This window comes from Lithobates pipiens, unplaced genomic scaffold, assembly GCF_037356315.1.
Source record: "Lithobates pipiens isolate NorthernLeopardFrog02 unplaced genomic scaffold, aLitPip1_a1.2 Scaffold_16, whole genome shotgun sequence".
Taxonomy (NCBI): domain Eukaryota; kingdom Metazoa; phylum Chordata; class Amphibia; order Anura; family Ranidae; genus Lithobates; species Lithobates pipiens.
The window spans coordinates 302,950,580-302,974,088 of record NW_027507748.1 but is presented as its reverse complement, the minus strand read 5'-3'; the positions used below and the strand labels follow the sequence as shown (position 1 = coordinate 302,974,088).

Below are 23,509 nucleotides of genomic sequence, written 5' to 3'. Positions count from 1 at the left end.
ACGATTTTCCTGCACTTGCAAAAATGTAATTACCCTAAAACAAGAAAAACGATTGCTAACATATCTAAGGACTTGTAAGCTGCAATACATTACATTTCACTCATGGATTTTTATCCTGCATATACTGTATATTTTATATGAAGAATAATAACAGGGAAAATTAGGCATGAGTTTGATAAGTAGTTCATATCAAGTAGCCATCTGCGCTAACAACATCAATGGAAAATCAGTGCTAAAAATATCAGTGAATTATGGCCAGGTAATTGTATGCAGAATAAATTTCACATTAAGGCCGTGTGCCATGTTAAGTGACTAGTAAACAGCTTGTTTGCGGTGTATGGCACTGCAGTTTTTAGTGTCGGCTAGCCTGCTACTAATTATTAAATACAGATAAGCCGAATGTGACACATAGCCTGCTGGCTGAGCACACTGAATCATCATGTTCTACAGTGCTTTGAAGATTCGTCTCTCAATGCCTTAGGTCGTCTTTACTTAAACGTACATGATGTTCTAGCACAGCTGGGTGGGAATGCTAATTCTGGCTGGGAAATTACATCAGCTTTTGACTAGCAGTAGGTTGTACAGCTGTGTTATCACCTCACATTGTTTGTGGATGTAAATGGGCCAATTCCACAGGGATGCGCAATCCAATCCTAATTATTTCAGGGTGTTTATTACACTGAGAAATGCACAACGAGGTACAAATTGACAAGTGTGCAGTCTATTACATGACTTTAATAAAGAAAATACACAACAGTGTGAGCTGTCACTGAAGAATTTATCTCACAGAATTCAAAATGCGTTTCATTCCCCTCCCCCCTCCCTATTTCATTCCCCTGACACTTCAGCACCAACAGCTTGCAGGGTCACATCAGGGGAATGTTGCAATGAAAGAACTGAATGAGGCCAGAAAAGTAAGAAAAGATTACAGGCAGTCCAGGGTTACAAATAAAATAGGGTCTGTAGGTTTGTTCGAAAGTTGAATCACTTTGTAAGTCGGAACAGGTACATTTTTTAAGCGTAGCTCCAGCCAAAACAACAATTTTTAAGCTTTTTGGATAGCATAGGGAAGGGTTATCACCCCTGTGGGGTTTGTTTTGCTGCATGTGCCCCGTTCAGAAGATTTCACCTCATTTTCTGTCCCAATGACAATTGGATTTTGAAAATTTTGGGTTGTTGTGGAAACAAGCCTTGGTGATAAAGCATCAGTGGAGACACCTTTTTCCCCATAATAACTCATATGCCCCGTAAATACGAGCGGATTTTCCGTGGGCAAAAAATTGGATGGTTTATCTGACGGAATTACCCTCAAGCTTGGCTTGAATACACACAGCCGTGCTGTACACGTCATCGCGCAAGCTTTCGACGGACTGTTTGTGCATCCGTGTGCATCCGTGTGTGGTCAAGTATGACGGACTGTCCGTCGGATTGTATGACGGACTAAGTAGGCCATACAATCCGCCCGTGTGTACGCGGCTTAATGGTTAAAAGCCACTGCACATGATGGAAAAAAAAAAACTCTATAGTTAGTAAATAAAGGGAGCCCAGGTATAGGCATAACTAGAAATTACAGGGCCCATGGCTACATTTTTAAATAGGCCCCCTAACAGCATGTGTTCATAGTGGAGAATCCAGCAGTCACAGTTCATATTCTTCAAGAGGTACGGCAAAAACGCAGCAGTAAATAGGTGGAAAAATGCCTGGTCAGTGGTAAGTAGGGTGATGAATGTCTTGTCAGTATTAAGTTGGGCAGGCAGGGGCCATTGTGTGGAGAAGATTTTGGCGTAAACAGTATAGCAGTAAGATACAACATGCCCAATACAGAGAAACAGTCAGAGTGCAGGAGTCAGGACAATGTAATTGTACAGTACAGCCCACAGAATTTAGTAGTCTGTAATCTAGTAAACAGTTGCTAAACCTAAAAACTTTATTTACCTTAATGCATTGTTTGCATTAAGGTTAGAAAATGTTTTTAGTCTCTCTGTGCACCCATCTCTGTGTGAAGGGGAAGAGAGGGGAGAAGAGATCATCGCTGTGCATTCCCTTACCTCCTCTTTACACAGCAATCAATTTTTTTCGATTAATTATAACACATACAGATCCAACTACTTTTAGCTGATCTCCTTGCATTGCAACTCTGCATTAGTCAGTGGTAAATGTGGTATACACTGTATACAATCACTCGACAATAGTTTCCACAATCTATGACTTAACTTCACAGTTCACACAAATATGTTTTAAATTCAAACTGTAGCACTGACATAAGTATTTTTTTTTCCCACAGTAGCATGACAATCCCTCCACCTCTGGTCTAACTAATCACTCTCACCCTATGGCATGGACCCCTGTGCAAACAGGTGGTCATGCAAGCGGGTATCAAAAGGGTTAACACGGACCATAAACTTCTCTCATGTCCCCTTAGATCTCAGAAAGGACGTCAGGCCATGGGTAGAAAGAAATGATCTAAGTGCTCACCGCTTAAGTATAAGATTGAGTAGTTTGCGTTTGAACACAAAAATTTACATAAAGATGATAAAAACACAGCATCTAAAGCCGACAATCGTGTTAGTTCCATAGAGCAGCAGAGGGTGACGGCATGCGTAGCTACTCCCCCATACGCGTTACGTTCAATCAGAACTTCGACGTCACCGGACTCCTCCCCCCTTCCCTTCGTTAGCAGACAGAGGCACTTGGGGAAGGGGGGAAGTCCAATGACGTCAATGTCCATGAAATAACCGGATCTCCGATGGAACTCCCTAAAGCCCTGGAAGCCGGCGGAGAGGTGAGTAAAATAAAAATAAAAAAAAATTTTTTTGATCAATCAAAAAAATGAATTGATTAATCAAGGAATTAATCTTTAAATTTCCCTAGTAATCAGTGGTCAGCATGTTTCATTAGACTGGTGGTCAGCATGCCCCCTTGAAGAGGAAGTAAACCCTGATGGGTTTACTTCCTCGTTGATTCCCTGCAAAGGTAAAGCATAATGGACTACAATGCATCACATAGTAGCCCATTATGTGTCACTTACCTGACACAGGAGCCAGCGAAGTCACCGCTGTCCCCTGTAGTCCGGAGCATCCATCTTCTCGGTGGGTCTCGCTGCTCCACCGCTGTCATTCGACGAAGCTGCAATGACGTCACTCCCGCGCATGTGCACAGGAGTCGCCACTCGCGGCATATCACCGTTGACAGCGGCGCGCTCAGTGCACCTGCGCGCTGCTGTCTACAGCGCATGCGTCGTAGACAGCGGTGCCTCTCTTTCTTCAAATATCTCCTAAACCGTGTAGGTTTAGGAGATATTTCTTGGACCTACAGGTAGGCCTTAATCTAGGCTTACCTGTAGGTCAAAGTGGTTTGTAAGGGTTTACAACCACTTTAAGCTGGTGGTCAATGCACTTCCGTTATGTTGGTTGTCTCTCTGCCTGCCTTACTCTAGCAGACAGTGTGCTTCCCATATGCTGGCAATCAGTAGCGTTGCACCAGTGCCGATACCAAGTATTTGCATAAGTACTTGTACCAACCTGGTCACATTGCTACAATCTTGTTATATAGACTATAAAGTGAAGGACCTATGAATAAATGGTTGTTCAATGAATCATGTGAGTTTCCATTATTACTTATGGGGAAATTTGCTTTGATATACGAGTGCTTTGGATTACAAGCATGTTTTTGGGACAAATTATGCTTTCAATCGAAGGTTTTACTGTGTTACTCCCTGTAACACAGTAAAACCTTCGATTGAAAGCATAATTTGTCCCAAAAACAAAATCCACTGTTTTATTGGCAGACTGTGTCATATATCTCATTGTGTATTTTGCCCATAGCTCTACAGTTCCACAATCTTGCATATGCATTTATTGTGCCAGATCCCATTCATAAATCTGTGTATAGCATTTACTGGGCCATTCATTCAAAATTTCATATAAAACAACTTTAATATCCGTGTAAGAAAGCGATCTACTATGATATCTGTAAAAAATAGAAATAAACTCTCCCGGGTCTACTACGTATACCGAAATTATTTTAAAGAAACCATTTCAGGTTCATACCTCCTTTTGTTCTGGAGATATTACAGGTGGTATTTTTTTCCAAAATGAAAACTAGTTGGGAGTTTCTTCAAGGAGAGTGAGGTCACTGCAGGTCTTGTCAATCAATGTAGCAAGGCAACTACATGTCTATTTTTTCTCTGACTCATATCTAATATGCCTGCCTAGCACATGCAGCGGGAGGGGGCATCTTTATGGAGACTTGTTTCAGGGATTTTAGTTAGCAGACGGCTTCTAATGCAGTAATAAGTGCTTTTTAAAAGCTGGCAGAAACCTTGATTTATAGATGCACAAGAACATTCTAACAAAAGTAAACAGCAAGTTTGATGATTTATTCATATGCCCATTTCAAAATCTATTTTTTTTTTTATAAAGTAGAGTTATTCTTTAATTGTGCATTATTTTAGCCTTCAGACATAACATGGGAGATTGTACAAGAAAATACATCTTTCTACGAATTCAAGACGTTTATGATAAATGGGCTTTGTAATGTCGTTTATAAACTGTTGTATGGAAATACACATTTAAGAAGTCTCATACATAAAGTGGTTTTATAGTCAAATTTGGGAATTTTACCTACAGAAAATCCTATAATAAGGCTTACCTGTAGGTAAAAAAAATATCTCCTAAACCTGTACAGTTTGGGAGATATTCCCCTTGCAATGCGCCGCTGACTGCAGTGGCGCATGCACACAGGGGATTCTCGGCTGAAAGTCCGGCAGACGCCGGACCCTGCCGGAGAGAAATCTCCCACATGCATGCGACGGAGTGACAATATCGCGGCTCCGGCCACTCACAGCGGCGGATGCCGCGATACCTGGAAGAAACGCAGAGGAAACATGTCAGCTCCCTTGGCGTGGATCGGGCCAGATGTCGGGGTCTCATTCTAAGGTAAGTATTTCATAATGCGCTAGTATGCGGTGCATACTAGCTCATTATGCCTTTTCCTTTGCAGGTGAGAAAAAAAAAAAATCTGCGGGTTTACAACCGATTTAACCAAATAGTAAAAGTAATCCATAAAGTATCTATTTCCTTAAAGCTCTACTCCAACTAAACGTAAGTAATGGATACAGGGTTAGAACCTCTGTCAGATTATACATGCTTTATGGGTTCCATCAAGGTGATTTTCCATTTTAACCACTTGCCTACTGGCACTTTTACCCCCTTCCTGCCCAGGCCAATATTCAGCACTGTCATACTTTGAATGACAATTGCGTAGTCATCCAACACTGTACCCATATAAAATATGTATCTTTTTTTCACACAAACTGAGCTTTCTTTTGGTGGTAATTAATCACCACTTGATTTTTTTATTGTTTGCTAAACAAACAAAAAGACTGAAAATGAAAAAAAAGAAAAAGAAAAAAAAATGTATAGTTTGTTATAAAATTTTGCAAACAAGTAATTTTTCTTCTTCACTGATGTGTACGGGTGAAGCTGCACTGATGTGTGTTGAGGAGGCTGCACTGAAGGGCACTGGATGGCAGCACTGATGAAGAGGCACTGATGGGTACTGATTGGCAGCACTGTTGGGACTGCACTGATAATCAGTCCCCTGATTATCAGTGCTGATGTCCCTTTAACCCGTTGTCAGCGTGCAGAAACAAAAAAAAAAGCCGGTAACCGGCATGTGTTTACTTCTGTGTTCAGCTGTCATTGAACACAGCTGATCACATGGTAAAGGGCTGCTGTGATTGGCCCTTTACCCCAATCTGTGATCAGCGTCACAGAGCGCACCACAGGCAGCGCGATCACAGGAGGACTTCCATGTACACCCTTCCGTCTTTTGGCTATAGCATGGACAGAAAGGGGTTAAATACTTTGTGTCCCCATTAGAAATAATGTTCTAGTTTGGTAAATATAAAATGTTGCATATGAATTTGCTGTATTTTCACATACAGCCAGCATGTAGAGCTGCTTTTCACATGCTCTTCCTACCTCATCATATATCTTACAGAGCTCAAAAACTCTAGGTTGAAATATATATACACACAAACAAAAATGAGTCAGAGAAGTGACTTTTACCTCTTGTCCCCCCCTCTCTTCAGACACTTCTGTAGGGAGTTTCAAATAACCACAGACAGAATGTTGGAAAGGAAACAACCTATGCATGCAATGATTGCTCTTTTGAAAATCTATCAGGGGTCTTCAGACTGCGGGGGGGGCCAGACTGAGGCTAGCGGGCGTAGAAATCGTCTTGGTGTCAGCAAAACTAAACAATGCCCCATTGTTGGTGTCAATTGTAGGAAAGCTGTCCTTGGTGTCACTAGGAAGAATTTTGCCCCTTCACTGGTGTCAATGGAAGGAGATATGCCCAATTGTTGGTGTACATGGGAGGAATTGTGCCCCATTGTTGGTGTCACTGGGAGGAATTGTACCCCTTCATTGATGGCAGTGGGAGGACATGTGCCCAATTGTTGGTGTCAATGGGAGAACACTGTTAGTTTGGAGAACACCGATCTGTATAATGCCTCTAAATAATCCTATGATAACGGTGCACACTGCATTATAGCCTATATCAGTGATGGTGAACCTTGGCACCCCAGATATTCTGGAACTACATTTCCCATGATGCTTATGCACACTGCAGCGTAGTTGAGCATCATGGGAAATGTAGTACCAAAACATCTGGAGTGCCAAGGGTCACCATCACTGGCCTATATGTATGCGATTTTAAAAAGGAATATGTGTTAAAAAAATAACTGGCCACATACCATGGTAGTTTCTCTAAAGTATCACCTGCAACTACATATGAGCAATAAACTCTAAAACCGATATGCAATGGAATCCACTGAACATTCATTAAAAAAATTGTACTAAAACATTAAACCTAGAGGCTTACAAAGGATTTTGAAACTAGTTTGATTCTGCGACCCCTCTCTGGAAAAAGCCTAGTTTTTCCTTTATAGTGTTTATGGACAATGAAGAAACAATACTTACCACCATCATCACAGTCTTCTGGAGCTTTCGCTTTTTTGCACAGACGAGGATCCAGCCATGTCGTTGTTTTTGTGTTATGGCTAGGAAAGAAAAATGGCAACAATATGTTATTCTTGTATCAGATGCAATAGTTTACTTTACATGCTTATTTCCTAAGAATGTCAGCGACATCTAGTGGTCATATTTGTGCAATTTTCCTGGTATTGATGCTCCTGAACGCATTAAACATATTATTGGTGTTCCTAAATTAGCCTAAACGTATTAATCAAATTATAGTGAAAATTTGGGTTAAATTGTGCACTGTGTATTACAAACTCCTTGTACTTACATTAAAGTATAACTGAAAGCAAAACCTTTTGGATAGAGGGGGGGTGGATTAGAACACCTATCAATTGTTATTGCTATCTGTGCCCCCGTTAAGGAGATTCACCCTCTCTATTTCCTGTTTACCACTGAAAGTAAAAGAAAATCCCAAATTTTGGCTTGTCCCCAGAAAAGTAATAGAGGGGGAATCTTCCAATTGGGACACTTATTCTGGTGACTCCCAAGGAATTTCCTTTTAGTTTTCAGGAATTTCTTCACTTCCTGTGGTTATAGAACAGGAAGTGAAGATAAATCTCCCCAATGGGACAAAGAAGGCAAAAATAAGCCTTACAGGAGTTAAAACCTTCCCTTACTAAAATGAAAGAAAACGTTTTGCCTATAGTTCTACTTTAACTTTATATATACACTATATTGTCAAAGTTATTGGGACACCTGCCTTTACACACAGATGAACTTTATTGGCATCCCAGTCTTAGTCTGTAGGGTTCAATATTGAGTTGGCTGACCCACACAGCTATAATAGCTTCAACTCTTCTGGGAAGGCTGTCCACAAGGTTTAGAAGTGTGTCTATGGGAATGTTTGACCATTCTTCCAGAAGTACATTTGTGAGGCACATTTGTGAGGTCAGGCACTGATGTTGGACGAGGTGGCCTGGCTTGCAGTCTCCACTCTAATTCATCCCAAAGGTGTTTTATCAGGTTGAGGTCAGAACTCTGTGCAGGCCAGTCAAGTTCCTCCGCTCCAAACTCGCTCATCCATGTCTTTATGGACTTTCGTTTGTGCACTGGCGCCCAGTCATGTTGGTACAGGAAGGGGCCACCCTCAAAAAGGTCCCACAAATGAAATTGTCCAAAATGTCTTGGTATGCCGATGCCTTAAGAGTTCCCTTCACTGGAACTAAGGGGCCAAGCTCAACCCCTGAAAAACAACCCCACACCATAACCCCCCCTCAAATAATTTGGAGGGTGCCCTATTTGGCAATATAGTGTGGATGAGCAAGTATGGGGTGGAAGAACTTGACTGGCCTGCACAGAGGCCTTACCTCAACCCGATAGAACACCTTTGGGATGAATTCGAGTGGAGACTGCAAGCCAGGCCTTCTCGTCCAACATAAGTGCCTGACCTCACAAATGCGCTTCTGAAAGAATGGTCAAATATTCCCATAGACCAACTCAATATTGAATCCTACGGACTAAGACTGGGACGCCATCAAAGTTCATATGTGTGTGTAAAGGCAGGTGTCCCAGTACGTTTGACAATATATAAAATCATCTCATTATGCTAATCTGTTTGTCAAATCCTCAATGAAACCTTCTGAAAAACATTAAAGCAGACCTTTAACCCCCAAACAGCAAAAAATCATGGTGCATGCAGCACTGCACGTCCTTTCAAAAATTCCATAAAAGTATTTTTTTTTTTAAAAACATTTTCAGTAAACTGCCATTATATTTTGTCTTCTTTGTTTCTTTGAAGGAACTGATTACGTAACCAGGTCCTCACAAATGCACCCTGGGAAGCCCATGTCACCAGTGCCTCTAAAATCTTGTCTGATCTTGCACATGCAGCGTACGAGATGAAGGCAGCTTGCTATTGAACAAGATCTAGCTGCACCATATATAATCGGATGTATGTGCCTTGTGTGATCGGGGGCAGCGTGGTATTATTCAATAACAAAGATGATGACGTATTTATTTATTTTTTAAATGGCAGTGCAGGATGCAGGAGGAGGAAGAATTGCACATTAGCGACACAGTAGAGGAGGAGGCAAGCAGTTTTCATTTATATATTACTATATTTACAGTGTAGGAATGATGCTCTTAAGAGATCAGGGGTAGGTGGAGAATGTCTGCTTTAAGATGACCACAATCATAAACTATAGCATGTAGTAGAATATATATTGAAGGATACAGATTCCCTTCATTGAACACCATAATGGAGTTTGAGCAACACGGTTGATGTGACATTCCAGGCTATACCTAATTAAAGTGGAAGTTCATGCAAAAACTAAATTCCCTGCATCTATAGATACCACCGATCTAACACTAACCTCTCTATCCCTGTAAAGAAAAAAGGAGTATACATACCTTTTTTGAACCCAATCCAATCTCCAGAGGTGGAAGCTCTGCAGAGGACACAGCCAATAATGGCTGTGAAATTAATGGGAAGTGATGTCACCCATAGACTTACTATGGGGCTTCTATTATTGGACATGTCCTCTGCACCCGCCTCCCACAGAGAAGCCGTGGCTGACAGCTCAGCATGAGATCTGGTTGGATCGTTTTGGAGCGGCTTCAAAAAAGGTATGTATACTCACTTTTTCTATACAGGGCTAGATAGGTTAGTGTTAGATCGGTGGTATAGACATAGATGAAGGGATTTTAACACGTGTAAGAAAGATGTGCCTCTCCAACCTGGTCTCCTCTGTGTCAGCCAAAAGCGGGTGAAGGGGAGGGGAGGGAGCGCAAGAGAATGGATGGGCCACAGGAGTTTATGCGTGACATCACCACTCCCAGGCATTACCATCTGTTGTTGCTTTTTTTCCTCTCCCATACAGCTCCTGTTGCTGGCTGACACAGGGGAGATCATGTGACTGGACCAGAGCAGCCTAAAAATAGGTAAAGTAATTTTTTTTTTTTTTTTTTTTTATTCCTTCATCTTTCCAAAAATTCTGACAAAAATCACAACTTAAAAAAAAAAAAACTTGCATGCCTCTTACTAAATACCTTGGACAGTCTACTTTCCAAAAAGGGGGAATTTTGGGGTATTTGTACTGTCCTGGTGTTTTCAGGCCTCAAGAAATTAGATGAGGCATCAGGATTGATAAATTTTCAGATATATACCATAGTTTGTGAACTCTAACTTTCCTATAGACTAAATAATATACACTGATTTGGGTTATTTTCACCAAAGAAATGTAGCAGAATACATTTTGGCATAAATTTAGGAAAAAGATGTTCAAAATTTTATAACAGAAAGAAAAACGTTTTTTTTTTTTCAATCCTTTTTTTCGTTTATTTAGCAAATACTTAAAAACCCAGTGATGATTAAATACCACCAAAAAAAAGCTGTATTTGTGTGAATTATTTTTTTTTAAATGTCATATGGGTAGTGTTGCGTGGCTGTGCATTTGTCATTCAAAATGTGTCAGCGCTGAAAGCTGAATATTCATCTGGGTAGGAAGGGGGTGAAAGTTTCCTGTATTGAGGTGGTTAAAGAAGGCAATGCCAAACCTCAAAATATATAACTTTTGACAATTATTTTCATGGTTTGTTCCTGGCCACCCCTGGTCACTTGTGGTTAAATTTAATAGGATAACAGTAAGGGAAAATGGTACAGGGGATGTTGAGGTGAGATAGAAGGCTTGTTAGTGGAAACAAAAAAAACAATAATTCCTTTCTCTTGCAGGTTTAACTGTACAGCTGAAAAATAGCCCAGCATTTAAAGCAGACAGCTGGACACCTTCAACAGTATAATATAGATAATATATGAAACAAAACACAACAAAATGTTGAGATGTAACTAAAACAGTCAAATTAACTTACTCTATGAAGTAGATCATGCCTGCTTCTGTGTAGGCCATTTCCCAGTTTTTTGGAAGGGGTTCCAGGTTTTCACTTTGTGTTAAATAATTCCTGAAGTCCATAGAACTGTTGGTCTGGTTGTAGCTAGGGACGGTTTTTCCCCACTCTGTAGATTCCTGTCTGTGCTCTGATAAAAAAAAGAAGAAAAAAAAAAGAAACAGACGGCTCATGTATTGATATCAATCCATCTTGTCAAGAAGAAGCTCTTGCTAGACATATTAGTGGGAAATGATTAATAATATGGAACAAAAACAACCAAAAGGTGGTAAAAAGAACCATTTTCTTCTAATATTCTTTATGGGACTGGTAAACTTAACAACAAGGTACCTTTCTAAAAAAGTAGCTTGGTCTGCCATGAATTGGATACTCAGGCATGAAAATTAGAATTGTCCGATCCAAACAGCAATAAATCCTGTTGGCCGTCTTTCCCTTGTGATTGCACTTTCCCCATTCCAAACAAGAGAACCTGGCTAAGCTGAGCAAGCATATTCATGAACATAACTGTAGGAAAAATGGAAGCTGGATTGTGTTTGCATTTCTCTCTAATGTTAATGGACAACATTGCGGTTAATACTTAAAGAAAGGAAAGACAAAGATCTACAGATTGCTACATGCACAATATCTGATCAAAGCATCCCCTGCAATAACCAGCCCCGCTGTGACCTTCCAAAAATAGTAAAAAGTATCTGTCAGAAGCATTTCTGGCCATCACATCTATATACTATTAAGGCGTAATATATATTACAATTTCGTTCTTGGGTTTAGATACACTTTAAATTATGGAACCCGCTAAATCTGACTTTGAGACCCAAAGTTGCAGGACATGTGAAATGTCACGTACTTCTATGAGGGCTGTTATAATTGACACTACTGTGCCTTCACAACATTGCACTCCAGTTCATATGTTGTTGTGCATAGTTGAGTCGCTTAGCCTTGTTTCCTCATCAGAGGGGTGGCTTTTTTGGACACAATTTTTCTATGAATCCCACTTCTGGCCACACTTCTCCAGACAGTAGATGGGTGATCCTGAGTTCCACTAGTTTCCTGCCAGTCCCTTGTTGATGGCACCGCTGGACATCTTCTGATGTCAAAGGAAAGTAAGCAGGAAGTGCTGCATTAAGTTTTCTTGGCCGATCACTGCGTCTACAGTACTCAACGTTGGCCGTTTGTTAGTGCAGCACATCTTGAAGCCCACTCTGCTTTGGAATCTTTGCCTGGGAAAGATCTTGCTGATGTAATATAACTGCCTTGTGTCTTGTTGCTGTGCTCAGTCTTGCCGTAGTGTATGACCTGTGACATGAAACTGTCTTCCACAACCTCAACTTAGAGTGATAGAGTTTGGCTGCTCTTCACCCAGTTTTAAGCCTTCTACACAGCTATTTCTTTTTCAGTTAATGATCGAGTTTCAACCTACACATGCGATTGATGATCATTAGCCCCTGCTTGGTATAACTGGTTAATCATGCACCTGATTCTAATTCTAAAAAGTTTCTGACTTTGTGCAAGTGTACAACTATAGGAATTGATGCTGGTTTGAAGCCAAAGGGTAGTCACACCAAATATTGATTTGATTTAGATTATTCTTGCCCACTTTGCAGTTGGTAAATTGCAAAAACAATCAAAATATAGATTTTTTTTTTAAAGCATTATTACTTTACAACCTTTTTTTGCAGTACTATATAACCTGACAAGCTGCAGAACTATTTTTTACTTCTCCTATAATATGAAACAGTTAATAGGGCCTACTGTTTCCAAATTAATTTAATCCTCACCTGTACTTCCACTGCTGCCATTGATAGCCTCTCTATCCTCATCCTCCTCCTCTTCAGGGAGAGAAGAGTCTGTGCGCTGCATTTTACTGACAGATGTGGTTCTCTTCCTCGTGACCTCTGTGTCAAAGTCTGCATCAAATAGGGCTCCATCCACAGGATCAGGCTGGAAGGGACTTGGCTCGGCTGGTGGTTTAGGAGTGCCATAGAAATTACCTGCCAACAAAATGCAAAGTGTTTAACACTGCACAAACAAAGCAATGGAGAACGGTGCATGAATGTACATGAACCATATAATATATATCAGAAATACAACTGAAAGGTAGGTCACATATTGCTCATAATACAATAATGATATTATTTTATTGTATCCTTTTGGGCTGTTTAGTGGTAGTTTTCGTATAATCTAACATAAATTATAATATAGTTTCCATATAAAAAACACTGTTTAACATGCAAATATTTTCAGGTTTATAGGACTGGTTAGTAACCAGCAAAGATGATGCAGGTCCATGGCTGGCTGAGAAATGTTCTGAGTAAACCTTTCCATGAGCCTTTTGTAAGGAGCTAAGATACCATGTGACCACCTTCTTGCTCTTCAAGATTCATTACCATAATAACCCTACTGACAGACTGACATCCTGCACGTCTTTCAGAACCTGATTGTAGAAAAGGTGAAAAAATCACTTCTGAGAATGAATGTAATGCAGTAAACACTACAGCTTGCCTTTGCACACATGTATTTAACCACCTGCCCGCCAACAATACATTTACTGCTGGTGGGCGGCTCCCCCAGGCACCGTTTTGTACCAGTACGTCACAGTGAACTTCCCTCTTTAGAGACATGCATGCACGCGTCCCCTGCTGACCTGTGCTGTGATTAGACACAGCTTGAGTTAGTCAGCAGGTTACAGTCTATTTTTTCTCTATACCTGCTGATCGGCTATGGGCAATCACAGCACACAGATCTGTGTGTTTGTAAACACAACACACAGATTCTGGATAGATTTCTCTCTATCAGTTACCATTCAGAAATGAAAGCAAGGGGCGTGGCTTATCAGTGGATGTAACAGGGCAGCAAGGTCACACTGCTCCCCCATACATGCGCACAAATATCCTGCAAACAGCTTGAAATACCACTTGTTCCGCATCCCCAGTTACCGAAATAGATAGCCGCCGCCCCTGGCTACATGGCGGTATCCTTGGCTTCACTGGGCACCATGTCAAAGCGGGGATCAGCGTCCCGCTCCGGACCAAGCTGGCCAAGATGGTGGCGGGCCTCTTCGTGCTGCAAAGGAGACTTACAAGGCTGCAGCTATGAAGCTTTTTAGCAAAACGGCACCTAGGAACCCCCCTCAGCCTGCACTCATCTACCCCGACCCAGATGAAAACCGCAATGAGGCTGATGACACCATACTGCTTGAGGACTCTGCTACACCTCGTCTTCCATTGAACAGCGAGATTACCCCAGTATGTGTGTTAGATGAACCATTAGCCCATGCCCCTGACCAGGACAGTCTAGAGCCCACTCTAAGAGACATTATGGCTGCAGTGTTCTCATGCAACACCTCTATTGCAGCCCTAAGCCCAGAAACGAAAGGAGTTAAAACTGAACTATCTTATGTTAGACAAGATATGCAAAAAATGCCGAATCACAGCATTGGAGGGCAGACTGAGCACATTGAATGATGAATGGGCCCCTAAACAACGGGAGGTACACTACAACACAATGGTGGTAGACAAGCAGGCTGTCCGCATAGATGACATGGAAAATAGGATGAGGAGAGATAATGTCCAAGCGATCGGCATTCCTGAAAAGACCGAAGGAAAAAATCCAATACAATTTATTGTACAGTGGCTTCTCCAGATATATGGGAAAGAAGCCTTTTCTCCCATGTTCAGCATCGAAAGAGCCCATAGAGTACCCATGAAACCATTACCACCGGGCAACCCGCCTCACATGTTCCTGTTCAAACTACTCAATTACAAAGATAAAGACGTTATACTCTCAACAGCCAGGAATCTGGGAGACGCCTTAAAAATGGCTAACTCCAAAATCTCACTCTTTCCTGACTTCTCTGTGGAAGTGCAGAAGCAGAGAGTGCAATTCAACGATGTAAAGAAACTATTGAGGTCCGTCAATGTACAGTACTCTATGCTATACCCCTCCCGTCTCTGTGTGGTGGCCAGAGACCAGGTCCATTTCTTTGACAGACCACAATTGGTGTCGCAATGTCTGGACAGAGAGGAACGATTCATTCGAGAGGAGACAGCAAATCACAGGCTGGCTGTATGATGCACATAAGCTCACGGTATACAGAACAGAGACCCCGACACCGTATATCCTTCCCTACTGATACTACATGATTCTATCAACCCCATTTTGCCTGGTATGCCAGTTAGGCACAGGAACAGCACCAAAGACAGGCCAAGACTCTCGTCTCCCCACACTCAAGGTGCCTTGACAGTCCCCGGGGACGAAGATCTTTCTTAATGTTTTTTGTAAAGGTCCTGTTGGACTGTTTGGTGCTTCTCTTCACGGACCAGGACCCAATACAGAACTCCAGAGGGATGACCCGTCTGCTTATTGCTGATCCTGCACCAAAAACTGAACTTCAGCACGCTCAAAAAAAATTTTTATTTTCCCTATTTGCATACAATGGCATGGTACACATGTAAGTTGTGAGTTGTGTGAATGGAATCTATACCCTCTCCTGACTTTTGTCAGTCAGACGTTTTATAATCAAAGGACACGGCTGGATCTCATGTAGTGCTTAGTTGGAATGTGCTGGGACTGAGTAGAGGAGTGAAACGGCTGGCTGTGATACATGTGACTAAGCGCTTACGGTCCTCAATACTTTGCTTACAAGAAACGCATATGCATACAGACCAATACATACAATTCACAGCTTGTACGTTCAGCCAGCAGTTTCACTCTGCATATTCCTAGTTTTCTTGGGGAGTAAGTATACTCTAAATATCCCCTTCACATGTGCACTCTCAGTGATAGATGACAAGGGGAGGTATGTTTTTGGAGGGCTTAGAATGTATATTAGCAAATGTGTAGATACCCCCTCCCTTCTCTGCAGAAGTCCTTAACATTTTGGCAAGCTTTCTGGCCCATCACCCTAATGTTCCAGCTCTCGTGGGCGACATTAATAATTATTTAAACTTCCAGCTATATACATTTTTGATGGCCTGCCCTGATAGATTTAAGACAGGTGGCCCGACACCATTTGCCCACCTACTGATGTAGATGGGACTACATGATGTCTGGCACCTAAAAAACACCCAAACTAAGACATATTCCTGCCACTCTGCATCACACAGTGGCCTCTTCAGAATTGACCTTGGTCTTTGTAATGAGGCGATGCTACCATACATTGCTCATACTCAGTATGAACCGAGGACGGTCTCTGACCACTCTCCATACTGGGCTAAGATAAATACCGCTGGCCCCAGCAAATGGAAACACTGGAAAATAAATCCATTTTGGCTATCCTTGTTAGACCACACCGGACCCGGTAACTATCGCTCTTGTGGACTTTATCGCCATTAATAAAAAAACAGCGCCCTAGGGCATGTGCTGGGATGCTCATAAGGCCTTTCTTAGAGGCCAGTTTATTAAGGCAATCTCCTCCATAAAGACTAGGACCAAGAACTGGGATCTTTCCGTCCTAAAGGAACTAAGGGAAGCGGAATCTGGATTCATTGCAAACCCGACTAACCATACGAAAAGGAGATGGTTGGAGGCACAAAAGTTGGTTAAATATTTGACAGCATCAAAGGCAGAAAACAAGCATTTGTTTTTTGCAACAGAAATACTATGAGGAGGGGGAGAACACCAGACATATGTTGGCCATAATGGCTAAGTCCGGTAGAGAACCCCCATTCATAGCGGCAGTCCAAGATGCCACCGGCCGGGTAGTGAATGTTGATCCGGAGGTTATCACGACATTTCAAACGTTCTATGAAGAGGTTTGAAGATTGAAAGATTCCTTTAAGGTCTCCTCTGCTCCCACTGATATCCCGGACTTGCTCTTGGGGTTTGCCACGTCTTGAGAGGTCTGATAGGGACATGTTGAATGCCCCTCTCACAACCGACAAACTCTCACAGGCCCTGACTCTTTCACATTCGGGCAAGTCCCCAGGAGCAGACGGGCTGCCGGCAGAGGTATACAAAAGTATGCGGATACTATGCTACCATAACTAAAGCAGACCTTAACAGAAGCCCTAGAACTAGGTCAATTGCCCCCATCCATGACAGAGGCCACTATAATCCTGATACTTAAGCCAGCCAAGGATCGCCTTCTTCCAGACTCCTATAGGCCCATTTCCCTGCTAACAAGGGACATGAAACTACTGGCCAGAGTGCTGGCCACTCGTCTAACGTCTGTCATTCAAAAGCTCATTCACCGTGACCAATCAGGGTTCATTCCTTCTAGATCTACGGCATTAAAAATAAGATGTTTGTTCCTCAATCTTCAGATCCCAGAGGACAATCCGGATAATAGGGCAGTCCTATCCCTCGAAGCTGCCAAAGCCTTTGACAGCGTTGAGTGGCCATATTTGTGGGAGGTCCTGGAGAGGTTCGATCTGGGGAAGAATTTAATTACATGGGTCCACCTGCTATACACAAACCCACCGCCAGGCTACATGTTAATGGTGATCTCTCTGACCCTTTCCGTCTTTATAGAGGCACGAGGCCGGGGTGCCCTTTGACGCCCCTGTTGTTCGTCTTAGCCCTGGAACCATTGGTGGAGATAGTGAGAGAGTCGCCAATGATAGCCGGCTTCGCAAGAGGCCCTGCAGTCGATAACATATCACTGTATGCAGATGACACTCTTATATCTGGGAGATACTTCCACTTCACTACAAAACGTGATGTCTTTAATCACACAATTTGGCACCTTCTCTGGCTTCTCCATAAACTGGAGCAAATCAGCCCTCCTGCCCTTGGATGAACTTACAGCACCACTGCCAGAGTGCGCCCAGTTTCTTAAGGTTGTCTACTCATTTAAGTATTTGGGAGTATAGGTTACTCTAGATACCTCCAGATATCTAAGCCTGAAATTGCTTCCTATGATCACTAAGATACAAACCAAATGCAGCGCCTGGTGCAAGTTACCCATTTCTATTACTGGTAGGGCCAATCTTATAAAGATGGTATGGTAAAATACCTTGGCTGGACACTCCGGGTTTGGCACCTTCTCAGCTAGTTCTTAATAGACTGCTCCAAATATAAACTTCTAGATCCTTAAAAATATTAGCAAACTGTTTGCACCATATCACAATGATACAATCCCTCAGCCAGTTCAAGGAATTAGGGATCACTCTTAATCCCTCCTTTCTTAGTGCTCCGCCAGCGGTATGGACTGCTGTGACCCAACTAGGTCCTGGTTGTGTTGAGAAGCTTCAGTTCATTTCACCTTCCCGTTGGAAGGTAGTTGGTTCAATGACAGTTCCACTTTTGATTATGACTACCAGTGTGTCATGTACATTGCCACCAACTTATTAGTGAAATATATGGAACCAAAAGCATAGATGGAACACACATGATATATGTATACTGTTAGAAATGTCATGTCTGAGTTCTATGCTTTGGGCCAATGACTGAATATAACACTGTTTCTAATGTACACCCTGAAATTACTATGATATATCTGTTTATATTGTACATCTGTTTTTGTGACACAAAAACCTGATTAAAAAAGAACTGAAAGCAAGGAGAGACTTCAGACAGACCTGTAAGTAAGCACACATTTACTTGCATACAGTTGTGAGACACACAGTTAACCCCTTGATTGCCCTCCCGATCACTCCTTTTACCCTGCCAGTGTCATTATAACAGTGTACAGTATTATCACTGATCACTGTATTAATGTTACTAGTAATGTCAGTGTCAGTTAGTGTTCCGCCCATATAGTGTCAGGGCCAGATTGCCCACCACACTATCAAAGTCACAATATGCTGCTGATTGCCGGCATTGCTAGTATCATGTCTATACCAATCAGTACCCTGATTGATATTTTTTAGTTTATATAATAAAGAATAAAGCACCCGGTGGTGATCACATACCGCCAAAAGAAAGCTCTATTTGTGTGAAAATCTGTTTTAATTTTCAATTGGGTACAGTGTTGCATGCCTGCTCATTTGCCAGGCAAAGCAGCACAATTCTGTACAGCAAAACATGCTCTGGTAACAAAGTGGGTAAAACCATCTGGTGGTCAAGTGGTTAATAGACTAAAAGATGACGCATGTTAGTATACTTAAAGAGGAGTTTCCCCTAAAAAAATAAATAAAAAAAATTAAAAAGTCAGCAGCTACAAATACTGCAGCTGCTGACTTTTAATAAATCGGACACTTACCTGTCCCAGGGTCCAGCGATGCGGGGGAACGAAGCCCCACTCGTCCCCCCTCCTCTCGTGGTGCCGGCATTGCAACTGTGGGCACCTGGCTGTGGCTTCACAGCTGGGCACCCACTGCGCATGCGCGAGCAGCACCGCATGCAGTGATTGGCCACACAGTCATCTGGGACCTGTCACGTGTCCCAGATGACTGAAAGGAGGGAGGGGGCAGAGCGGAGCCCTTCCTGTGCCGAGGGGAAGCGACTTCAGGAGCCCAGGCACTGAAGGAGGCAGACTACAAGGGACCCCCTAGCAACAGGCATTTAGAGGTGAGTTAAAAAAAAAATCCAAAATGTTTATTTTATTTTTTTAAGAATTTTAACCTTTTTGTTTTTGTGGGTGGAACACCACTTTAAGTTTCATTCCCTTTTAGATCAGTTTTTGGTCAGTTTCAATCCTTCTGCAATTAATGTAGAGTCTTTCAGTTTCAATTCCTTTTTTATTTAATATTTATCATATCTTTTACTTAACAGGTCACTGTAAAACTACAAAAGTGTTTTAGGGAGCAGAATAAAATGGTATCTATGTAGGGCCGAAACGAATCGATTAATCGACAACTAATCGATTATGAAATGAATAGATTACTATTTTCATAATCGACTAAATCGGGCAATAACATAATGGGGTTACAAAAAAAAATCAATTTAGCCCTTTAGAGTACAAAAATAGAAAATAATCTCTACTGTAAATACTACTTTCACTGTTGCACAGTAAAAAAAAAAAAAAATGAACCCCTTACAGTAGCGATTTGCTCATTTTGTATTATAAAGGGCTATTTTTAATTTTTTTTAACCCCATTAAGTTCCTAAATAGGCCTCGTTCACACCTATGTGTTTTTTGGTGCTTTTTGCAGAAATGCACTACAGTTCATTTAACCTTCACATCTATGCTCTTTTCAGCTGCTGCTTATTTGTAAAGTGTCAGGGACTTTTTTCAATGCAAAAACTGTGCATTTTTGGTTCAATATACTTCAATGGAGAAGCTGCAGAAAAGCATGTAATGTGTTTTTGCAGCAATTTATTTGTGTTTTTTTAATCAGCGCAACAACAAATTGGGCAAAAAAAGGCATTAAAAAAATGCAAAAACGCAAATCGCAGCAAAATCACGTGTGTGTTTGAACGCGCAAACACCGTTAAAGTCTATGGGACACGAACATGAAAAATCAGAAGTGCTAATTTGAAAGGCTTATATGCATGGTATTGTCATAAAAAGTGTTTGGGGACATGGGTCCTGCCCCAGGGGACATGTATCAATGCAAAAAAAAGTTTTAAAAACAGCAGTTTTTTCAGGAGCAGTGATTTTAATAATGCTTAGTGAAACAATAAAAGTGAAATATTCCTTTAAATTTTGTACCTGGGGGGTGTCTATAGTATGCCTGTTAAGTGGCGCATGTTTCCCATGTTTAGAACAATCTGAGAGCAAAATAATATTTCTAAAGGAAAAAAGTAATTTAAAAGTACTCGCGGCTATAATGAATTGTCGGTCCCGGCAATACACACAAAAGGCATTGAAAAAAACGACATGGGATTCCCCCACAGGGGAACCCCGAACCAAAGATGAGGCCCTTCTCCCCTTCCACCCCAAAGCACCCTCCCTTGGCGTGGCGTGGAGTCCCCCCAAAAATCCATACCAGACCTTTATCCGAGCATGCAACCTGCCAGGCCGGGGGATGAGAGAGCGCTCCCCCCGCCTGAACCATAACAGGCCACATGCCCTCAACATAGGGAGGGTGCTTTGGGGTAGAAGGGCCTCATCTTTGGTTTGGGGTTCCCCTGTGGGAATCCCATGCCATTTTTTTCAATGCCTTTTATGTGTATTGCCAGGACCGACAATTCATTATAGCCGTGAGTACTTTTAGATGACTTTTTTCCTTTAGAAATTTCATTTTGCTCTCGGACTGTTCTAAACACGGGAAATATGCTCCATTTTACAGGCATACTATACACACCCCCCAGGCACGAAATTTAAAGGAATATTTCACTTTAAGCATTATTAAAATCACTGCTTCCGAAAAAAACTGACGTTTTTAAAACTTTTTTTTTTTTTTTTGCATTGATACATGTCCCCTGGGGCAGGACCCAGGTCCCCATATAAGCCTTTAAAATGATCACTTTTGATTTCTCCCATAGACTTTTAAATGGTGTTCCGCGGCTTTCGAATTTGCAGTGAACACCCCAAATTGTTCGCTTTTTGGTGAACAGTCAATGTTTGAGTCTAACTCATGTTCGACCTGAACATAAAGCTCATCCCCAATCTATACATCACAAGAAAGTGCATGCACACAAATACACATGAAAAACAGAATTGAGACCACAAGATACTTTAACTACTGAAAAATGCAAGAGTGAGGACAAACAGGGAAATAAAATACTGAATGCTTCAATCTCTTTTCTACTTTTAAAATGAAAACTTTTTTTTGAACGAGTTACAATTAGAAACTCTGAAAAACTATTTTTGCATTATTGCCTGTGTCCTCTTTTGATGTTTTACTTTCACTCCCTGTCCTGCTGACCACTGTTAAAAAAAAAAATGTCAGATGTCCTTACCCTCCTGGTTTTACTAAAAGGGATTTTAATTGAAGTGGTGTGAATGTTCATGTTGAGATTTTTAGAGACATGGCAATAAAATTCCAAGCAGGTTTTAACTCATCCCCTTGTAAACTGTATACCTTTTATCTAAAATAACACAAATGATTTCTAAAACAATTGATCAATGTAGAAAAAGGATGCTTTAGCATTCCCGTAATAGTTTTTGATTTTAGATTGCACAAAAGAATATTATTTTTGTAAGACAATATAAAAAAAAAAAGCCTCGTTTGTCCTAACAAAGAGGACAATAATGCCAAGATTTACCAGATACCTAATAGGCAGCTGGCTCAGCCACCAAGGCCCATACACATGATCAGAAAATCGTACGAAAAAAATACCACTTTCGAGGCGACTGTATGATAATCTTATCGTTAGTACACAGCTTTAGAGAGCCAATCACAACAATTCATGTGAAATTAGACAAGCACAAAAATTTTTCTCATACGATACTAGAATGTAAGAATGTTTAATCAGTACAGTTGTCATTTGAAAATAAAATACAAATACAATACAACACATTACATCACTTCTGAATTTTTATGCTGCCATATGAGAATTTTCGTAACTTTAGTAAACTCTTAATTTTTAAAATGAGTCTAGCATGTAAAAAAATATATATAATTGTTTGCACCAGCCATTAGTGAAATTACGTGGATTTCACTAATCCCGGTTCTCTGAGGGGAGAAGAGACAGATCGGTTGTTCATATAAAGTATGGACAGCGATCTGTCATCTCCCCTAGACAGTCCCACCCCCCTTCAGTTAGAACACACACTAGGGAACTCATTTAACCCCATCCCTGTCAGTGACATTTTTACAGTAATCAGTACATTTTTTTAGCACTGATCGCTGTATAAATGCCAATGGTCCCAAAAATGTGTCAAAAGTGTCCGCCACGATAAAAATCGCAGATCGCCACCATTACTAGTAAAAGATAAAAAATAAATAATAAAAATGCTATAAATCTATACCCTATTTTATAGACGCTATAACTTTTGCGCAAACCAATCAATATATGCTTACTGCAATTTTTTTTACCGAAAATGTGTAGAATAATACATATCGGCCTAAACTGAAAAAAAAATGTGAATATTTGTTATAGCAAAAAGTACAAAATAGTGTTTGTTTCTTTTTTCAAAGTTGGCACTGTTTTTATGTTTATAGCGTACAAAATAAAAACTGCAGAGGTGATCAAATACCACTAAAAGAAAGCTCTATTTGTGGGAAAAAAAAGGACATCGATTTTGTTTGGGTGCAACATCGCACGACCGCGCAATTGTCAGTTAAAGCGATGCAGTGCTGAATCGCAAAAAAAGGCTTGGTCATTCGTCAGCCAAATCTTCCGGGGCTAAAGTGGTTAAAGTATATCTAAAGGCATTTTCTTTTAGTTTTGGATAGTGTTGAGAGAGATTAGAACACCTATTATGTTTTGTTGTCTGTGCCCCGATAGGGAGATTCATCCTCTGTTTCTTCTTAGGGTGTGCCCAGGCACACCTGGCACACACTGTGCACACGCCTATGTGTACAAGTGTGAGAGCAGAAGTGGTTAAAACCAAAGCGCACATCTGTTCCTTTCCTGGGTCTGCGTGTCATGGTGACTGACAGCATATTCAGGAAAAGCATGCATATTTATGTTAGTTTGCTTGAGTTTTTGGTGTTTACAATAAAATATTTGACACCAGCAATTTCAGTTACAGCGTTTAAAGATTAGATGCAAGCTTTCATCAGATTATTTTACATTCTGCGTCAACATCATCTGCTTCATACAACACTGCTGACAGAAAACATGCTAGATTTCATTGCAGTTTTGCCAAAAAGGATTAGAAAATTATGCATTGTGCGGCTTTTCTCCCC

At 41.2% G+C, this 23,509-nt stretch overlaps 1 protein-coding gene across 3 annotated transcripts in view; it reads right to left on the bottom strand.

Moving 5' to 3' along the window:
* MAGI3 (membrane associated guanylate kinase, WW and PDZ domain containing 3) overlaps window positions 1–23,509 on the bottom strand; it is a 497,671-nt gene that overhangs the window by 185,037 nt on the left and 289,125 nt on the right. For all 3 annotated transcript variants that reach the window (XM_077481559.1, XM_077481557.1, XM_077481558.1), the window contains exons 4-6: window positions 12,665–12,877; window positions 10,854–11,019; window positions 6,987–7,066 (exon numbers count right to left, since the gene is read on the bottom strand). In XM_077481559.1, coding sequence (XP_077337685.1) covers window positions 6,987–7,066; window positions 10,854–11,019; window positions 12,665–12,877 — 459 coding nt within the window. The remainder of the gene's footprint in view (window positions 1–6,986; window positions 7,067–10,853; window positions 11,020–12,664; window positions 12,878–23,509) is intronic.